Consider the following 22811-nt stretch of genomic DNA (forward strand, 5'->3'; position numbering starts at 1 on the left):
AATAATGTAGATAAATTTTGGTGAACTATTGTACCTTGTTCAGGGATTTTATGAAAAGTACATTGTTCATTTTTGCTTTAAAATTCATTGTCAGAAAAAACAGAGAGAGAGAGAAAGAGAAAAAATTCCTAGGACAAAATGCATTTATATGATCACACGCGTGTTTATTAGTTCACACTTATCAGGTCAATAACCTTGAATATTGCTGTCATTTGGAAATTTTTAGAGAAACTTTAGCCACAGCTATGAAAAAGAAAAAAGTCTCGACTCAGGATGAGTGGATATACCACGAAGAGAAACAGCTAGAGGTTGCATGCATGGTCTCTAGCTTATATACGTTGGAGATGCAGTTAAATTTGCATCCCGCATATATTATGCAAATCTTGCACCCTCCCGTATGGAATATCGTAGGGGCGTGCTTCTAACTCTTTTTTTTTCTCCTAAACATACTTTTTCTCTCTCTCTCTTTCTCTCTCTATCTGTCTGTCTGTCTGTCAGTTTGTCTCTCTCTTTCTTTTTCTTTTTTGTATTTCTTTCTTTCGACGTTTTTCCCTCCCGTACAACTTAATCGAATTTCTTTTGGTTTGCCCGCATTCGCGAATCACTTACCACCCATACAGATTCATATTCTGAATCTAACTCGACCTAACAAACGACAAAATAATTTCGAGAGATTTTACCGTCTTTGAGAAAATTATTTGTTAAATCCAAATGAATCTTCCCCGCCCCCTCTAAAAAGAAAAAAAAGAAAAGAAATAAAAATGAAGGTTTAATCGCAATGATGCTCATCGAACTGGTCCGAGTTAAAATCACTATGACGGATACGAACGATCTAAAAATAAGCAAAATAAAAATAGATATCTCACGTGGGTTTAAACTTTCAATTATAACAGGGTGATATTTCAAAATGATTCGATAAAAATCAAGCTGGTTCATGGAAAGAGGACTAAGAAAAGAAAAAAAAAAGAGAAAGAGAGAGAGAGAGAGAAAATGAGAGAGAACAAATATATATATCAACAATAGTGATTTCTCAAATGTTTCAGTTATGGAATACCTAAAGTAGAACGACGGAACATTGTTCATTATTGAAAAAGATCCTGAGAGAGTGTAAAAAAAAAAAAAAAAAAAGTATCTACGCACAAAAGTTACGTGACGTGCGATACGCGTGCCGTACGACCGAGCTTTTTATAGGTACCACAAGCTGTTTTTCTGATGTATCAGAGGGGTCTGCGACTTATTAATGAAAATCAATATTTCCTGGACGTGTGTATGCGATGAATAAAACAAGAGAGAGGAAAGAGAGTGAAAGAGAGAAAGAAATAAAAAGAGAGATGGAGAGAGAGAGAGTAAGTTAGATATTTACGAGAAATTTAACACTATACCTACAACACTATACCACGCGCGATCAAATGATCGTGTCCTGTAATTTGTAAAAATACGATAATTTGTAAAAATCCTGTAATTTGTAAAAAAAAAAAATGCGATAAAAACGCATAAAATGTGTGTGTGTATACACATTAAGAATTAAAATATTTTATTCTTATATTTATATATATTTATTATTAAATTTATATATATATATATAAATTATATTAAATTATTTTATTTCATTCTATATAAATATATACAGTTTTGTTTTTTCTTTACAGCAATCATTTGACCGCTCACAATAGAAATAGATATATATGTGAAGTGTTGAAGAAAAAATGTTCATTTCAACAGGTTTAATGTTGAAAAGAAAATTAACTAAAGAGAAAAGATAAGATTTATATTCTTCAAAGTTAGGTAAAAGTTTGGCTTAATCGTACGTATCATCCGAGAATTGAACACCCAGAGAATGAAAGCAATGTGATCTTTCGAATCCGATAGTCCCTGCTCGATCAACCTAAAAGATTTATTTCTTATGGTTAGAAAGTACCAGAAGACCTTTTACTTTAACACTCGCTTCCCCCTCTTCCCCCTCTTCCCCACCTACTAATCTACTCTTCTATCTATCTACTTCCGTGTAATTCGAGAAAAGTAAGCAGTGAATCGTGAAACATATATCCTACGATTTTTTCCTCTATTACATGGGAAAGTTTGACGAAGAAGAACCTATTACATTCGACTTGGAATTACCCAAGAAGACTATTAAATTCGTCGTTGTTCGATCGAGCATATATCTTCGTTGTCTTTCTATCTACTTCCCGAACAATCATACGGATTTTCTTTTTCTCCGAGATAAAAAGATTTTTTCATGAATGATTTCAATGTTTGATTCAAATAACTGGATAGATTTGTATATATACAAAAAACTAAACTAATCGTTTAAAATTATCTTATTAGTTAGATAACTATATAAGAATAAATAATAAAATTTAAAGATACTAATTTACCCACTTTATTTTCTTTTTACTGGCAATATAAAAAAAAAATAGGATTTCTGGGAATATTGAATTTAAATATAAAAATCTTGTATATTTAAAATACGAAAAAAAGAACAAGTTTGTTTGACCAAGGATCAACTCGATAGGCTTGTAAAACAGCGATCAATTTTATTATTTGTATAATAAATACCCCAAAATAAATTTGTATAATAAAATATGATTAAAAAAAAATCAAATTATCTAATTATTAAGATATACATATAAGAATTAAGAATAATTTATTTAATTTAATTTTACGTAAGCTTAATCGTTCGAATAAATTTAATTTAAATATCAATCAACTGCTTCAACACTCAAATAAAAAAATAATTCTAGAAGTCCAGTTAATCAGTTTTTTCTTATGAACGGTTCACCTTAGATAAAATACAACCTAAACAAAAGTTCATCAAACTTTGATAACAAACGTCAAAGTTTCAGTCGACTTTTAGTATCCGATGTAATTACTTGAAAACGATGTTCCCATTGTTCAGAGATTAAGCAACCCCTTTCTAGCATCAGCTTTACTTCACGTTGTTTCTATCAACGCCATTAATTTGTAAGATCCAATCCGCTTTTAAGGAATCGTTCGATAAAAGCTGTTAATTATAAGTAAAAAGAAGAAAAAGAAGAAGAAGAAGAATAAAAAGTAATAGTAGTCGCAGGGGGTGTCTACGTTATTTTAATTAAAATCATTTTCCTCCTAAAATTGTTCTCATGATTAATTTAATTGTTTAAAATATTATTTTCTTTTTTTTTTTTTAAACAGAAAATCAACCATTTGCTGTCATAGTTTGATAGTAATAAAAAGATGGAGGACTTTTTGGAATATTACATGAAAAAAAGTAACAGTGAACTACTTCTTCCCTTTCTATTGCTTAAGGTCACAACTTAACTCACTTCGTTGTTCCAGCTGTATTCATAAGAGAAGTAAAAGAAACAAAAAGAGAAAGAGAGAGAAAAAAATAAAATACAAAGAATAAAGGAATGACAAGAAAGACGTGAATGTTGAAACTGACAAAAAGAAAAAAAGAAAAAATAATAAAAAAGAAAATAAAGAAAGATAAATATGTTCTCGTGTATACGTTCAGATTTCTCTGAAATCACTGGCTTTGAGAGCTAAACGAACCTACTTGAAGATAGATAGCAAGATAGGTTGATAGGTAGGTGGATAGCTAGCCCAAGATCTCTTCTTCCTTCAATATTTACACTCGCCATTAACTTTCTCTTCGACGATCGAATTGACGCTTTCCCTAAAGTCGATTTACCCTCATCAAAATTCGAATACTCTCCTTTGAGACCCGAAGAATCTTTTCAAAGCATAGTAACCAAGTCAATATTTGGTGTCTGGTGTATAGTTAATAAGTATATCTAATTATAAGTTGATCTAGAAATAAGATTATTCGATTACAATTAACAGAAATAAAAGTCAATATTTGGTGGTGTGTCTGGTGTATGATTAATAATTACATCTAATTATAAGTCGATCAAGAAATAAGATTATTCGATTAAAATTAACAGAAATAAAAATGGAAATTTGATGTCTGGTTAATATAGGTATATATAATTTTAAGTTGATCAATATATAAGATAATTCAATCTCAATTAGATATATAAGAAAAGCATCAGAGAGATTCGTAATAGAGGAATAAATTTATTTCCTATTCGAAATGACTGTTATCTAGTGGCAGTAATAATCTTTCATCTATCCACCCTTACATCGTAAACCATCTCTCTGGATTCTTCTTATCCCAACGTTCCTAACTTTTCACCGACGTAGTTTACCAATTTTCCTGCATGTCACGAACACATTACGCTCAATTTGCCGAAAAATATTCAGAAAATCTTTTGTTATAGTATTCGATCAGAATTTAACAATCTTACTTTTTTTTATTATTTTAAAAAGATTTTCAAAAATTATATCATCAAGTCGATATCTCTCTTAATGCGGTTCAATTCATTTCTATTATATTTCTTTTTCTCGTTTTATTCATCTCGAACATCATTTCGTGAAATGAATTCTATATTAGAAATTATTATCTCATTACTAGTTTCTTCATTTTCCATTAAGAATTCCGCCAGTTTGATTTTCGTACAGCTGTCTACAAAATTGAGCTACTCTAACAAGCATTTCGATAAGATGAAACTTGCAACGCAAGGACATATCCCTTCTGTAATTGAGTCGTCTCGGTGTTCGCTCAAAGTACCGTTCCTAAAGAAGCTTCTACTTCCTATAGATTCATCTATGTAGATACGTATATCGAAATGATATTATCCATGAAAATGCTTCAATCGTCTTATCAGTGAATAACTAAGTAACTGATCTTGATTTAGATGACTCTATTATCATTTTAATGTGTAATTATTCATAATTACACGAGTAGATGAAAATCAAAGTGATTTAAATTATGAAAGTGATTAGATATCACTGTAGATTATTGAAGAACTAAAAATGAAACCTAAAAAATGGTATATATCATTTTCACCGAAATCTTGAATTTAATAAACCATTTTGATTCTCCCGTCGACATTACAAAATAAAATACGATACAAAATCTTATCCCAAAAATTTACACGACTGTAAATTGTACGAAATCTCTATTGGACTACCCAATAAGTAATGTAGAAATTTGTAAAATGTTTTTTTTTTAATCTAAAAATAAACGACAATGTGTTCTCAGTAAGTTACAATAAAAATATCTCGACATTACTTATTAGCTAATCTAATATTATATATGAAATTTCAGTTGAGTTAAACCGTCGAGAAAATTGAAAATTTTTTCGAAATTGCAAAAGCTTTCCTCTTCGTTCCTACTACACTTACCACTTTCGCTGTATTTTATCTTAGCATGAGAAGCATTACTTAGACGTAACACGTACCTGACGTACCAAGAACCTTGACTGCAAAATAGTCTCTAATATAAGGAGCAGCAAGGAAAACGATAGCATACTCGAGGGATCCCGCGCATATTCGAAATCACATTACACACCGACGCACGTTCTCGTCTTTAGATATTCTTGATCTCATTACGTTCGAATCTCTCGAAGCATTTGCAAAATTAAGATCTAGGAAAAAGCTGCAACGTTAGATTCGACATTAACCTTAATCGATTAAATAAAAACTACGTATTTTGATTTTTCAATTTTATTTTATTTCTATAATACATTTTCATGTTGCATTATAATGAAAACAAATTAAAATTCTATGTTGATATTAATTTTATTTTTCATCCCAGTTGCTCAATTTTTCTGCATCCTATATTTTTAATTATCCATTTTCATATTATTTTAAAAAGTTAATATATTCATATTAAATTTGTAGATTAGATAACCTCCATTTTGATGTTTCAGGATTTCTTCTACATCAGTTTAATTTTATTTTTGTATTTTCATATAAATATTTTTATAATTTATTTGAATTTTTTTCTTCACAAATTCCTCTTTCGTACTGAATAGTTTTCGTATATAATAAAAATATGAGGAGTATACTTTATGAAATACACAAATAGAAAAAAAAAAGTGAATAAAAAATGAAAACACTTTAAAAATTCTTCGAATATCCTAGAAAAGAAGTGACTCTTACTATAAGAAAAGTTTGAATGAACTATAACATGAACTTGTCGACATTTTTCTTTGTGTCCACTACTTTTCTATCGATACTACTTTCGTATCGTATATTATAGACTTTAACTACTTCGACCGAAGATGATTTCACGTACGAAATATTTTATACATACCTCTAAGACTTCAATACATTTTTAAATCAAAATTATAATAGAAAAAAAAAATATTTTGTACAATTCTAAATTAAACATCAAAAAATCCTTTAAAAAAAGAAAAAAAAAAGAAAAAAAATATGAGTAGTAGTGTGTGGTTGATATTTTTAACAAGAAGAAGAAAGACACAAGAAAAAGAAAAAGAAAAAAAAAAAAGGAAAAAGAAATAGTTTCTTTTCAGGATGGAGCGGGTTTTATCTAAAATTAAAACTTTGAAAGCTTCTCTGGGTCGCGAGATTAAGTGGATCGTCCATTATATAGAAAAGTGTGTGGAAGAGTAGTGGGGTACGGAGATGGACTGTGGGGAGTTGAAAGTGGGGACTTTTTGCCGGTGCGTTTAACTCGCGAAAAACGAAAGGAACGAATAGATAAAGAAAAAGAGAGAGAAAGAGAGAGAGAGAGAGAAAAACTACAAAGCTGTCGTGGGAGTAAAACGAAGCGCTTTTTCTTGCATTTATGCGAATTCATCGAGTGGAAAAGATGTCCGTTCGTTTCCAACGACAAAGAGAAGGAGAAACACTGTTAGACATACGTATACGTCAAAATACACACCCACATACACGCATATACATGTCAACTTATATGCACGTATAAGTAGATATGAAAGTATGGATATACATATGCAAGATTACGTCGAATAAACTTTCCTTTCTTATTATATTATGTTCTCGAATTTTATGCAACGTTTCCTTCATTCAATAGCACGTTTTAATTTAGCTCATCGTTTCTCTTCTTGAGTTTCACTACTTGATACCGTATATATTATATTTATCTGTTAATCATAATCTCGCGAGGTGGAATATATTTCAGTATCTTTTAGAAAACTATTATCCATGTTAATTTATATTTTTCTATTTATCTCTTTTTGTCTTGTCTCTTCTTTCATTGTTGACAAAATTCTCATAAATCATCTAATGCTACCATCTTTTGTATCGATAAGACAATATATCAATCAATTTTTCTATAGTATACATTTTTAAATATTATTCTTTCGAATTTTCCTATTTCTTTCTAGCTCTAAAATAAATAGCTCGTTGTAAATGATTCATTTTTGGCAATGACTGGAAGTTGTAAGTATTCAAAATCATAAATTCGAGAAGGTCGATCGTATAAAACGAGTTATAAAAAACAATAATCCTTAAATACGAATATTCAGTCGACATGTAATCGCTCGGTAAACCGGCTTACGTCGAAACGAATTATTTCCCTTTTTAATACGTCAGCGATTCAGCAAACGATCCTATTGAAAATTCGACATTTGGTTGTTTTCCTTTTTGTTTTTTTTTTTTAGACAAACGGTACGAAATATGTATTCTCGTTCGAAATTTTTGGTTCAGTTTGTACCTATAATATTTTTTCTCTGCTGGAATTTCTGCTTCTTTTTTTTTTTTTTTTTACTGTGGTTTACTATATTTATTTTTATTTATTTTTTATTTCTTTTATAAAAATAACGAACGCGCGTTTGATATAAAATAAGTATTCGAATTTCTAAAGATAATAAATGAAAAAAATTGTAAATCACAGATTTACGGAACGAATATAAAAATGAGAAATTTTGTATAATTTCTGTTTTTCAATCAACAAAACGATTTCGTTAGATTTCTTTGTGTTTCTCAAACAAACGCGTTTTAGTTTTTTTTACAATTTTCTGTCAAAAACAAAAAATAATGAAATTGTATTAAAGATTTTGTTTAAAAAGAGTCAAGTACCGATTATGTTTTCTCGAATGACATTTACAAAATTACATAAATCAGAAGTAGCCAGTTTGAGATATTTCCTTCCTTAATATTTTCCTCCCTTTTTATTGTATTGGCTTTTTTGTTGTTCATTTTCACTGTCTTTCTTTCTACTCTCAACCTACACCCCAATAAAATAAATAATTCCCTGGCTCATAAATAATATGATAACGAAACGCCTTACTTTGCTATTCAACTCGCCAACTCGAGGAAATGACAAAAAGGTAAATATAAAACTAGTTCCTTGATATTAACTAGAATCTTTGTTTTCTTCATTTCAAAACCTAGTCTCGTAAAACTTTTTGGATAATTAAGAAAAATGTTAATATTTATGTACATATCAAAGCGACTGTAATGTACCTTTCGCACAAAATGTTTACCAATGAAATTCAAATGTAATATTTATACATATTTTTCTTTTTTGAACAGAAAATTTTGAATAAAAATATGTTATTTTTGTTTTTGTTTTTTGAACAGAAAATTTTGAATAAAAATATGTTATTTTTGTTTATGTTTTTTAACTTATTTTCACATATAAAATCACTTTCTACTTGATTTTACCACCCTTCTGAATACACTCTCTATATAAACCACTGTATATATCAATATTTATCTAATATTAATAATGTTATTTATATGTTGCAACATATATTATTGGAACGATAATACTTTATAAACTTCATATTTGTTACAGTTTACGCGAACCGATCCTAGTTCTATGCGTGTATATTTTTAATAAATTTTCTTCTCTTTTTCTACATTACAAAATTAATAAAACAAAATCTATTTTGCGAGCATACGATTACATCGTTTTACAATTCCCATGGGATTATATAATTTTGTATAAAATATATACTAAATAAAGGAAGATGTTTTACATAAAATGATTACAAATATTAGATTTATAAAACAGAGTTGTACCATCTGAGATGATTATTAAGTCGAGCTTGAACGTTCGATCTCGAACGTACTGGTCTCGATATCAGAGCTATTCGACAAGCCACTCGACGATCAATTTTCTCTTGATTTTCGATGCGACCGGGTTGCCTTTATCATGGTAATACGTTCCTTCTTGCCATCTTACGAACGAGCTCGTACAAGCTGACACCGATCGCATAGAAAGAAAAAGAGAATGAGAGAGAAAGCCGATTTCACTTTGAAATAAGATCGTATGCTGCATCTACGACAGTTTGCTTCATTTAAATATCATTTTTAATACTTCATCGTTTTGAATCGCGCGTTTCAATGAAAATGAAAATTATATTTAAAAATGATACCTTTGACGTTGATGTAATGATAATAATAATAATAATAATAATAATAATAATAATAATAATAAATTCGTAAAAAAATTGGGCTATTAGGTTGACTTAATCATTTTCTCGATGAATATTTAAATTTGAGATTTTTTTTTCATTCCTGTTACATGTTACATATATATATATATATATATATATATATACATATAGATACATTGCACGTAGTCACGACAAGTATTGAGATTCAGGACTCACGCAAGCAACGAATCTATTTTTGACATAACATGCCATAGTTATACGTAAAAAAAAAAAAAAAAGGAAATAAAAGAGAAGAGAACAAAAAATATAAGTACATACGATCACGATGCAAACGTTAACGATCCTGCGAACACGCGAATCCAGATTTATAATAAAACCCCAACGGCTATAAATTACATTCGAATACCTTTTAAATGCAAAAGTTGGCGCGCATTTTTATCCCTTTTCTTTTATTTTTCCCCCTCTTCCTCCCCACCCTCTCTCTCTCTCTCACGCTCTCTCTCTTTCTCTTTCTCTCATTTTTACTCTGCATCACTATGAGAATGAAAATTTACTTTAAAATCGCTTGTTTCACGTTGGCTTTGTAACTAAAAGACCGTATAAACGTCGCGAACTTTTTTCTTTTATGATCACTACAAGGTGGTCTCGTAAAATCTGACGATACGACTTACGGATTTTAAGTTTATGAGAACGTTTTTACTTTGCCCTAGTCTTTTGTTTTATCTTTTTCAAAGAAAAAAAAAACAAAAGGAAAGATAAATCTACTTCGAAATTGTTTACATTATTTATTTCACATATTTACATACCTAATTACATATGAAGAGGAAGAAGGAAGAAAAAGAAACTTGATTAGTATTACTCTTTGAAAACATTTGATATTGAAAACGATCGAAATTTCATTATTATTAATCTAATATATATTTGCGATAAAAGATCTCTGATACGTGGGATTTTCCGTCGTTTCTGCGAAATCGGTTTTGACAAGGACAAAGAAGAAGGAAGAAACAGCACGTTAAGCTAACCTAAAACTTTGCAAGCCCCCAATCGACTTCGTGTTTTCCATATTATCAAGGGGAAAGAACGACAAAAAAAAAATAAGCACCGATCGTTGAACGATTCGATTTTCAACAAAGTTCGACGCTTCCAATCTTTCATCTAAATCTCCTGAACGTGAAAATAATATTTACAATGTTATCAAAGCACAACGAGATAGATAAATAGTATATATATATATATACATATCCATCTTATAGGAGATGACACAAGGAAAAGGACGAACTTACGTGTAAATGAAACGGTCCTCTTGCTTCAATTGAATCACTATAAACTTTGTAAAAATCATCATTCGTAGATTTACCTTGGTCCATGTGGTTTCAATTATTAATTCATTTTGTACCTTCCAACTTTTTTCATGAATTCAAAACCCATTGACACTAGACTGAAATATTGGAAGAGTGCATAGACCCGGTACGATCGAACACGCGAAAATCAAAATGAAATCGAACGAAAATCGAAAAAGAGACACGTAGATAAAACTAACGAGAGTGAAAGATTGAAAGAGTGAAAGAGAGAGAGAGAGAGAGAGAGAGAGAGAGAGAAACAGACAGAAAGGGGAGGAAAATATCGAACGAGAATCGAAGTGGTTGCTCGAAAACGCCATGTCCGCTATCCCCTCTATCCACACCACTGTCTCGCACACTACTCTCACCCTCTTTCTCCATCTCTTTCTCTCCCTTGCACAATCTATCTCCGTCTCTGTCTACGCACGCGACGCCGGCCGAGCGCGTACGATCTTTGATATCACGAAGTAGGAAGAAGGAGCTAAACCAGACAACCAGAATTTCTTCCTTTCGATCGGACATATTTCCATTCTTCTTTAAATCATATTCATTATTATAATAAACGAATAAACATATACAAAATAGAAACAATATTTCTTATCCTTCTTCTTCTTATTCTTATTCTTATTCTTCTTCGTTAATTAAATTCGATCGGTAGGATAACATAAAACAAAAAAAAATAGATAAAGAAATTAGCGCGAAATTGAACAACCGGAAGATGAAATGTCTTTTTGTTAAATACAACTATTACTCACCTTTTCACGTCACGGCAAGGAGACGACACATGCTAAATCCGACCACGCCATGCTCTATGTTTCTCTCTTTCTTTTTTTCTTTCTCTTCTTTCTTCTATTCGGCGGCTTTCTCTCTTTCTCTCCAGAATAAGAAGAAGAAGAAGCACGACACACCGCACTGCACCATACACAGAAGTACACTTCTTACTTCTCACACCTTCTCTCTCTTCTTTTCTTATATTCTCTCAGTTCTATCTATCTATCTATCTATCATCTATCTATCTATCTAACTCTTTCTTTCTTTCTTTCTCTCTCTCTCTCTCGCTTTCACACAATTCTCTCTTCTTCTTTCAACCGACCGGCAAGAAACAACCACCATCACCCCTTCTGTCACATTCTCTTTCTCTCTCTCTCTCTCTCTCTCACACACACAAACACACTCACACACACACTCTCTCTTTTTCTTCCCCTTTTACGTAGCTTCTTTCTCTCTCTCCTTTTCTCTCTTCTTCCCGGCCGGCAAGCGAAAACGGACGTGGCCACTATCGAGACGAGGCTGGTGGAAGGAGAGAGAGAGATTATTGGTGGAGAGGAAAAGGAGAGGGAAGAAGTGGAGTTGTGTGTGTTGTATTGTGTTATATTTTTTTCTTCTTCCTTTTTATTATATATTATTATTTTATTATTATTATTATTATTATAATATTGTTGTTACTGTTGTGGTTGTTGTTATTGTTGATGTTGTCGTTGATGCTGTCGCTGTTTTTAACTATCGCCGCGCGTTACCTTGTTGCTTTTTAAATTGAATCTATGAATTATTTTATTCGCCGCGTCAAGAAGATAAGAAGAAACGGCGACAGGAGGAAACGGCGAGAGGGAGGTAGGTCAGGAGGAAGAGGAAGAAGAAAAGGAAGCACCTCCCTGCGGCACGCGCGCGCGCGAGAGAGAGAGAGACAACCCAGCATCCAGCTACGCCCGTGACAGCGTCTGGGCAACTACTGAGGACGATCTGCGCGGTTCCGGTCTAAGCTCTGATTCCGATTTTCTCCGTGTTGGCGCCACTATTGCAACCCTTTCTTCCTTCCTTCCTTCCTTCCTACCTTTCTTTTATCCTTATTTTCTTTCTTTCTTTTCTTTCTTCCTTCTCTTCCTTCTCTTCCTCTTTCCTTCCTTCTTATATTTTTCTAAAATGTATACAAATATTACACCAATCATTTTGTTTCTTAAAATTTCATCTAAGTCGGCGATTACCATTCATTTGGATCGATTGCTACAAATTTCAATTTACCCGCCACTTATCCGACTTCGCGTATCTTTGAGCATACACTTTTAATATCTTTACCCGTACAGCTTCGGAAATTAATTCTACAACAACAAAATCTTGGATCAATAAGATTATGTCACAGGATTTTGTTTTTATTGTAGCAAATATGCTAATATTAGGATTGGATAATTCAAATTTGATGGAAGTCTTTGTTCTATTGTCAGATTTGAGTTTTTCTCTTTTTTTAATTCATGTAATCAAATGTTACAATATTTTAATTAATAATAATAATGATGAAAATTATTTAAATGATCTCTATTTCATATCTCATATATATTTCGTATATAAATGACTTATTATATCGAACGTTGTTATCATAAAATCTAGACAGATCAAGCTGTCTTTTAGACAGGCGTAATGTTCTTAAAATTGGTGTAAAAAAGAGGGTTTTTCTAGACATCGTATACATTTTCATTCAAATGTAAAAAAGAAAAAGTTTTCAAGTGTGTAGCGGTCTTGTTTTATCATTATAAATCGTCTGTCATCTATCAACGTCAAATTATAGAAGCAACGCTTTACTACGCAAGGATTGTAACATTTTCGGAAGAAACTTCAACCGTTTATGATCTAAGAAAATATAAAATAACGTTATACCGAAGAAATCGAACTATTCGCGTGTATAGAAAATTCTTCGAATAATTTATACAACGTTTATATGTAAATAAAATATAAATGATGGTAATTAATAAGAACAAATTATATATATGAAACTGTATACTACAAGGACTGTATAATTTTCGAAAGATACATCGACCATTTACATCGTAGAAAAAATAAAGTAAGACTACACGGAATATATTGAATTATTCACATGCACATACAATTTCAATAATTTATGTAACATCTATGTATTATACGACAAATAATGTATATAAAGCAATCATTAATGACAAGTTAAGTATCGAACTAACGCAGTAAAGAATTGTATATATAATTCAAATATCACCATTAATTTTCAATCTATAAGCAATGTATCCTATTATTTTCTCGGTCATTAGAACAGCTAATTAGAAGATGCTTAAACCAATTACGCCCATTTGTGTAGATGTAAGAAAACACGATACATTGTCGGAGGACTTTTATTACTTTCAGTTTTAGTTTTGGTGAGATCGGTGAAAAATGGCGCGTTGTTTTGAAATAATTGCAATGTTAAAAAACAATGGTAATTTTTACGAAACTATTTTTTTAGCTCGCTGGAGTATGAAACTGTTAGGTCTTTGGCCTGAAAAAGATTTATATGGGTCTATAAAATCATTCCTCATTTTTTTAATGTCCAGTATCGTGTTTATCCCTTCATTTCTTTATATAAAAAATGGTGAAACTATACCGGTAGACATTATTTTGATGATCGTTTACAGTGTCCCTACTATCACAAGATTTTTATTCGCTAAACTAAATAGTAAAAGCTACGAAATAATTATCAAACGTATGATCGATGATTGGAACGATTTTTCTGATTTATCGGAAATCAATAAGAAGATTCTACTTCATCACGCAAAAATAGCAAGACGTATTAACCTAATTCATACGCTTTGCATAGTGCTAACAAATTTTAGTAAGAAAAAAAATGTATTCTACGATTTTTTTTTTTAAATTACCCCGTAATAATAGTTATTTATTATTTAGTTTTTATACTTACGCCGATCTACAACGGGCATATCGTCAATATTAATTCGTATTTAAATATAACGATAAGAAAATTACCCTTCGAAGGATGGTTTCCATTCGATGAAAAACAAACGCCTGTCTTCGAAATAATTTATATGATTCAATTAATGCAAAACTTTTTTATCATGTGCGTGAACTTCTCAACGGATTCTTTTTTATGTACTGCAGTTCTTCATGCGTGCGGACAGCTCGCAATATTGTCCAACGTAATACGTAATTATTCTGGTAATAGTAAACATAAAAATAAAAATAATAATAATAATAATAATAATAATAATAATAATAGAGAATGCGCTTGTTTGAGTTGTATCGTAGAACGCCATGTACTAATAATCGAGTAAGTTTCACTTTTTCTTTTATTTATTTTTATCATAACTGTTAATTATTTAAAATTAATTTAATGATTTTAGATACGTGAAAATAATGAAAAATTCTTTTCGTGGATTAATATTATTTCAATTGCTGGGAAACACTGTTGCTCTTGGTATAGATGGATATTTATTTGTTATAGTAAGTTATGGAAAAAATTTAATATAATAATAATTATTTAATTAAGATAAATGTCAATAATCGTAATTAGTATGTAGAGAATAATGACATCGGTGGAATCTTCACATATACTTCCTATGGAATATTTCTTACACACAGTTTCTTCATTTATTGCTATCTCGGAGAATTTCTTATTGAAAAGGTAATCGTTGTTGTCATTCGTTATTTCTTTAATTTTTCCAACAAACATCAAATATTATATAAAAATATTACATTTTATTGTTTTTATTATATATGATATGTTGTAAATGGATGTTACATTTATTTAAGGCCGAGGATATCGGAAATACCGCATACAATTTAAAGTGGTACAAATTTTCAATCTATTCATCGTCACCTCTTATTTTGTTTATTCGTTCAAGTTTTTCGTGTAAAATCACCGCAGGAGATTTTTTGGTAATGAGATTATCCTACTATCAAAAAGTAAGTAGATATAATAAATATAATCCAATATAATTATCTTTAGAAGAACGTTATTTTAACAGTCTTTAAATCATCTTATAGATTATAATGACTTCGATTTCTTACATCTCTCTTCTTAAAGCAATTAAATGAATCAAAAATACAACAAATTTTATTTGCCATAACGTATACATATATATTTAACGATAAAATTAGTTTAAATCGAAATGATATCTAATATAATTTAATTCTAAACGTTTTTACGTATTATATATATACACAAAAATAAAATTCACAAATAAAAAAATTATTTAGCAAACCAAAAAATATTTCCATACATGTATATAAGTTACCGTGAAAGATCGAAATTAGAGAATGTCAAAATTCACATGGTAGCTTGGTACATGTACGAAATATTAATGTATACGAATAAGCCCAAATATTCGGTCTTTCACCGACGTATTTGATATGTATTGACAAGCGACCACGTGAAACTTGATATTCTCCAATTCCGGTCTTTCACAGTAACATATATATCTATGCATAAACTAAACAATCAAATTTACATAAATAAAATGTTATGTAACAAGATAAAAAATACTTCATCTCTGAGTGGAATCGACGTAACCAAGTTCGATAAAGATTTTCTTTTTCCTTTTTTTTCTTTATCTTGTTTGTCAGTTAATTAATTAAAACTAAAATTAAACATGAACTTAAACTAAAAATAATATTTTTTATCAAATATATAAAAATATATTGCTATGAACTTATAAAAATAATGTCATGTAAAATAGATTGTAAAAGAATAGTTTTCACACATTGCTCGAGAAATTATTAATAATAATTAGTTATCATCCATGTATTCAATGTAATATATGAAAAATAATGTATATTAGACGGTGACTATGAGAGTACAATTTTTATCCCTTAAATTCAAGGACTTTTTAGAATTAACATGTATACCTAAGTGTTTTTCAAAAGCGCCATACTTTTTATATGTTTTTGAGCAGACATCACATTTATATTCCTTTGTTTTATCGTTTTTATAGTCTACTTTATGTACGATTTTGAGGTGGTATATTAAAGATGATTTATGCCTAAAAAAAATCATATAAATATATATGGATAGAAAAACTGTTAAACTCCGTTTTGCTACGTACTAATTTTGCTTAATTATATTTTAATGAAAAAATATAAATTCCATCTTACCTGTAACTCTTATTACACTTATTACAATTAAAAGGTACTTTAACACAGCCACAATATATATAGTGATTATTAAAGACACACTTTTTATTGAAAAGTCGACCGCAACGTTCGCATAATATCATATACATATCTACAAAAAGGTATTTAATTATAAAACTGAGAATATATAAATAAATACACGTAAAAAAAACATGTTTTGCTACCTCCGTGTGCCCCTGATACATGCAATGCCAGTGAACGTTTGGATGGAAATGTTAATGGACATAATAAACACTGTAAACTATACATACTTTTAGTTAATATGCTAGAATTCTTAAATGAAATATGCAAAGTATTCTGCAACTAGTGGAACAAACGAGTAAAGGATGATGCTACATTAAAAACTAACTTAAAAATATACAATAATTTTTGTTCGTATAAGAATTTGTTTTGTAGAAAAATAAATTTGAAAATTTGTTGAGAGTACACGTGCACTTGAAACTTTGCACTTAAGCTTGCAACAATGGAAACTAAAAGCTTTACTTGATAAGCATAAGAATAGAATCGGTACAAGAAATATCATCATATTGTAATATATGTGTTTGTAAATATAATAAAATGCACAAAAATGCTAACCAAAATATTCAAAAATAAGATAGTGGAATCCATTACGCTGAAACTAAATCAAGAGCACAGGTACTCGAAAAATTTTCAAATTTATTTTGCTCTAAAACAAAATTTTTCTTTATGAACAAATTTTATTCTATATTTTTAACTTAGTTTTTCATGTAGAATCACACCCTGTTCACTTGTACCATTGTTATAGGACACTTTGTATATATATATACATGAATATAACTTACGTTTCTTTAATATTCTCTTTTACTTTTTTTATATGATTTGAATTATCATTTTTCATTAAAACTTTGTTATCATTTGTTTCTTTATAATCACATTCTATCTCAAGTTCTTCATTGAGTTTGTGGACAAGTATATATTTATTAGGCGTTCTTTTTTTTTCTTGTACTACTTCTAAACGTATATCATTCTCTAATGAATCTGTTAATGAGATGTCTTTAGAATCTGATGAAACTTTTGCAGAAAGATCTGTGTCAGGAAGTACATCGAATTGAAAACTCTGCTGCGTATTTGATTTCTGCTTTACAATAGTTGAATCTTCTAAATTATTATTTAAATAATCATGTGTTGTACTTTTACTAGCATTGGTAATTAGAAAATTACTATTTGTAAAAGTTACATCATTATTTAATTTGCTTTCTAAATAAGCTTTATACTTTTCTTCATCCTTAAGTAACAGACTATCCAAATGTTGGGTTTTGTCTTTATTTAAAGAATTTTGTAGAAAATTATGTGTAGAATGTTCTTGGCAGGACGGGCCATCCAGTAAATTATCCAACGAATTATTAAAAAAATTTGAAAAATAATTATTAACATACCTTGTCCCTGAATATTCTCCAAACAATAAACAATTTTTACTCTTATGATAAAAACAATCCTTGCAATCCGATGGAATATCATTTGTAGAAATAATATTTTTATTTTCAGAATTATTTTCTACCTGATTTACATTATGTTTTGGAGACTTTTGACATTCTAATTTTTGGTAGTCTAGAATATTAGAACTATAAATGGTATCAGAATTAATATCATAACAATTGTTGTTCAAAACTTGTTGTTCTTTTATAATATCAGTTAAGATATCAAAGTGATCTGTATAATCTTCGTGAATCTGTTCTTCTTGAAATGTAATGAAGTCGAGAGAAATATCTGCATCGTTATTTCTTCCTTTATCTTGTTCCAAAATAGATACAGTAGAATCTGAAGTAACATTAGATTCTCGAGAAGTTTCATTTACAGGTTGTTTGCTGTTAACCTTTTTTATTAAAAATGATTTCCTTTCACGTTTCTTTTTTCCTTTATTACTACAATTAAGTTCCACTGCTTTTCTTGAGTTCAATTTTTTTTTTTTCTTAGAACTATTATCACAATCACTTGTACTATTAATCACCCAATTAACTGATTCCTCTTTTACAATCAACGGAGCATGTTTTTGTTTTCTTTTACGATGTGATTTCTCCATATTTTTTGTATTTTCTTCTACAAAAATATTATGCTCAAGTGTAATTTCATTAGTGTAATAAGAATTATCTTCTGTTTCAAATGGAAAAGAAAATTTATTATGCTTAGAATATGTCTTAGGACCTCTTAATATATTAGGTAAATTACGAGTATTGCACAGATCATTAAGCGCTAACATATTTTCTTCGGATTGTAATTTTAATAATTTTTTATTATTTCTTGAATCACATTGGAACGACATACAAGATATAGTATCTTCTGCCCCCAACAAAATCAATTTAAGTATATGCGAATCTAAGTTAGTCATTTGTGGATTAACATATTGTTCTTCCTTATCCATCCTTACGCATATTGAATCACTCAATTTTTCAGTAAAACTATTAGAAGTCTCATTGTTAACCTCTAAACTAATTGTTGAAAAATCATCGGTTACATTGACAATATTTTCCATCTCTAAACTATTCGAAAATAACCAAGCATCCTCATCCAAAATACTAATTACATTTGCTTCTTTCAGATTCATTATACCTAAAAAATAAATTTCAAACCAGAAAGAATATTTCTAATTTTTATTCCAATATTTTAAACAATAAAATAAACAAATTCGTAACAAAAAATTACATATACATAAAATCGGTTGTCATTGTTTTACGTCTTTACTATCAATGTATAATTTATAACAATTGTTTTAATGAACTACATTACTTAAACAATTGTTCCAATAGATGAAAAATTGTAAAGCAATTAAATTACACAATTACAGTTTGATCGTATAAAATATTTAACAAAGCACTTGTGCGTTCTAGACAAAGAAATGTACCAGTTAACTGGTACTAACTTTACAATATTTTCACAACTGCAAACATAATTAAATCTTTATCATTGTCATTATATCTTTAAGTCTCTTATTATTAATAAATAAAAGATTTGTACATATATTATTAATCAGAACGACATATTCGAAAGAAAATTGTTGATTAAAGACAATTAAACAAAACATTTCTTGAAAAAGACATTCACATACTTTTCTCTAATATATAATACACACATACATATAAATACACGTTCCAAAATCACGTACACGTTGCATATAACAATAAAACAAAATTCAACAGAAAAATTATAAGTTAATAAGTAAAAGAAACAATAAAATTGATTAATATTTTTTGGGAAATGATATAATAAGAATAAATAGTTACAGAAGAAAATAGAAATATTCAAAGAAAACTTACCAGAAAAAATTGTATCAACTGTCTTCTTCGAGAAATGAATAGCAACTAAATGTTTCATGGGAGTGTTTCTACTAGATTTAAGAAAGATACTGTTTAGTCGTTAATAAAAAAAGAGACGTAACACATCGCTAGGGTGAAAAAGAAACCTGAGAAGTCCTTGAAAACAAAATGTAAACAATGTGATAAAGACGTTTTCCGGCCTCTCTGTCTAATCGTACACATATAATAATCTTTCTAAAGAAATGTATATGTACATATATATATATATATGTATATATGTATGTATGTATATATATATATGTATATACATCGTTGCTATATATATCAATCTTCACGTTTGAATTGGTAAGTTTGTACACTTACAAAAGAAAATAAAGAAAGAGAGTCTTATGAATAGTAGAATTATTTTGTTTTGTTCTTTTTAACATAATCTAAACTAGGGTTTTTGTAAAGCGTGGATTACGAACCTATACAGTGTTGCATAATTGAATTTGAAGTTGCAGGAAATTAAACAAAATTAAAAATTTCATGGACGCGAAATTACCGAAATAAATTAAAAACTAATTTAGCAATACTATACGTATAGTGTGTTTATGAGTTTATAATAGTGAAAGAGAAAATAGTATGGAATCTATATCTAGGGTCGTGAAAATATTTGTTCAGGTAAAGAAGTCTGCCAAGTAAAAAAATTTGAGAAACCCTGATCAAGATAAAATAAATTTCGAGATTATTGAATTTTCAAAATCCTGTGTAAAATTATCTCTGTTAATTTTCAACTTACGTATTATATACTTATTTTGAAAAACAATATAAAGGAATAAATCTTAGCGAAGAAAACTATCTAAGTTATGAAAATTAATTGTTTTATTCCGTTACACAACATTAGCAAGATTGCTAGTGTTATTAATTAGTGACAAGTGTGTATATGTATATACACTTTTTTGAACAAATAGATATATCAATTGAAATGCCATTTTTGTCATTGTACAAGATATTCACATTCTTAGCACCTTATATTATATATAGTATTACTTTTAAAAAATAACATTAATTCAAAATAAGTTACCAATCATTTCTATCGCTCTCTAATTCAGAAAATAATACATCTTTTACTTGCGGACGATTTGCTCGAGGATTGGCTTTTAACGTTGTTGTTATGGCTTTAGTTTCACCAAGCATCCATTCTAATTCTGAAACATGAATTATATTTATGTTGAAGAGAGTTACCGTTAATTATAATACTGATTTAATATTTGTCATAGGCTATATGCTGTTAAAATTAATACAAAGTTTAACCTTCTTCCGTAAGTTTCATTCCACCTAATTCCATTGGTCCGATGAATTTTTTAACCATGCTTCCTTGGTAATATACGAAAATAGTTGGAAGATTTCTATCTGGCCAATTAGGTATGCAAGTAGTAGAAATACTTTTGAGAAATTTTGTTGCAGGAAATTTGCTTGCTAATGAAGCTAAATGTTGATTGACAAGCGAACATAAAGGAATTCCTGATTTATATAAATGTAGAACTACATAAACATCTCCTGCATTATTAACTTCTTGGACATAATCCTGGCCTGATATTTCCTTAACTGCTCCATATTTGTTTTTATTTGCTAATGCCATCATCTCCGCTATCCTTTTACGTCTAAATTCTAAAAGAAATTTTTCATCTTCTTCGTCTTCCAATTCATCCAATTCATCTAAGGTTTTACTTTCTAAATCATTAGTAGCTAAAGAAACAGAATTTATCGTAAACCATTTATTTAATTTCAATTTAATGCTAAAGATAAAGAAACTTACTGCGTCCTGTTTTTTCATTTATCGTATTCTCTACAATGTCTAATATTTGATCTTCTGTTACTTCTTTTTCTTTGGCTTTCTCAGGAATAATACCCTTCCTCCTAAGAATATCGTTCCATTCTGTATCTTCATTTGGATCTTGCTATAATATAATGATTTATTAAGAACAATATTCGTTATAAAATAGTAATCAAGCATATGACAAAGTAATTTTAACCAAGAGAAGGAAGGAAAAAACCATTTGTTTACATAAATATAATGATAAAAATAAGAATCTTTTAAAATTATGTAAATCTATTTTCAGCTCTAACATTTCCTTATAAAGTTAGAGGCTAAATTTATTAAAGGCGTATACGTGTAAGTAAGGTCACTTTTTCAAAAATAAATAATCTCTTTTTTCCTTACCATTGTATTAATTTTATAATTTTCTTTTCACACTAGTTTTATCTTAATATCAAAGTATCAAAAGCAATGTTATTTGTTATGTTCGACCAGTAAAAATCACATGCCCCTCAAAAGGTACCAGACTCCTATGACAAATACGGATAACACGAGCTACAAGTGTACTAATGGAACAGTGTCTCCACCATGCGCCTGTCGTATAACTTCGGATACGAGCAGTTTATTATGAATAAGAGTAGTTTAAAAAAGGGCTTTTCAAAGTTGCGAGTTATGTAAATTCGTGCAATTAAGTGAATCATCTTTTATTTTTATAGGGTTTATTTAATTTTGTTTTTTAAATAGAACTATAATCGCATTAAATATTAATATATTTTACTAGAATACAGGTTATATTATATTAATTGAAGTTATTGTAAATAAATGACAATGTTTTTCAAATTTGAAAAAAAATGACATTTCTTATGGGCATCCCTAATACAACATCCACTTACATTTTATATTAACACAAGGAAGGTCGCATGAAAAATCTTAAAAGGCCACAACTTCGCCATCTCTGGTATGATGTCTATAACTAGGATCAAGAAAATATTTTTTTGAGTAAAGGAGATCGTCAAATGGAAAACTTTGAGAAGCTCAAGTTTATAATCAGTGTGTATAAATTATAAGTTTTATAAACACTGTAAAATAGTAGATTTATTAGATATATATGAAGAAGAAACAAATCAAGAAATATATGATATTATAATATTTTATTATTGAAGTATATATGATAATTTTTCAATTCGATCGAATTATACATTTCTATAGAATTTACATTTACATTTTTTATAATCGTCAGATTATTAATTTTTACAATTACAAG

At 29.2% G+C, this 22811-nt stretch overlaps 2 protein-coding genes across 3 annotated transcripts in view; both read right to left on the bottom strand.

Moving 5' to 3' along the window:
- Positions 1 to 12298, bottom strand: part of LOC106793725 (two pore potassium channel protein sup-9) — a 52596-nt gene extending 40298 nt beyond the window's left edge. The window contains exon 1 of the mRNA XM_014760888.1: positions 11308 to 12298. The gene's annotated coding sequence lies outside the window, so the exon portion shown is untranslated. The remainder of the gene's footprint in view (positions 1 to 11307) is intronic.
- Positions 12299 to 20588: 8290 nt separating this feature from the next.
- On the bottom strand, positions 20589 to 22126 carry LOC106793681 (viral IAP-associated factor homolog). 2 transcript variants are annotated; one of them, XM_014760821.1, is made up of 4 exons: positions 21953 to 22126; positions 21548 to 21689; positions 21043 to 21477; positions 20589 to 20936 (listed from the first exon to the last, which is right to left on the bottom strand). In XM_014760821.1, exons 1-4 carry the CDS (start codon positions 21953 to 21955, stop codon positions 20809 to 20811), a joined length of 708 nt encoding a protein of 235 aa, XP_014616307.1. In that variant the 5' UTR covers positions 21956 to 22126; the 3' UTR covers positions 20589 to 20808. The 2 variants fall into 2 exon arrangements, with proteins under 2 accessions (XP_014616307.1, XP_014616308.1); XM_014760822.1 differs by having other exon boundaries at positions 21043 to 21399; positions 21953 to 22121.
- Between the last annotated feature and the right edge of the window lie 685 nt (positions 22127 to 22811).

This window comes from Polistes canadensis, unplaced genomic scaffold (assembly GCF_001313835.1).
Source record: "Polistes canadensis isolate GaletaPanama2010 unplaced genomic scaffold, ASM131383v1 scaffold_17, whole genome shotgun sequence".
Taxonomy (NCBI): domain Eukaryota; kingdom Metazoa; phylum Arthropoda; class Insecta; order Hymenoptera; family Vespidae; genus Polistes; species Polistes canadensis.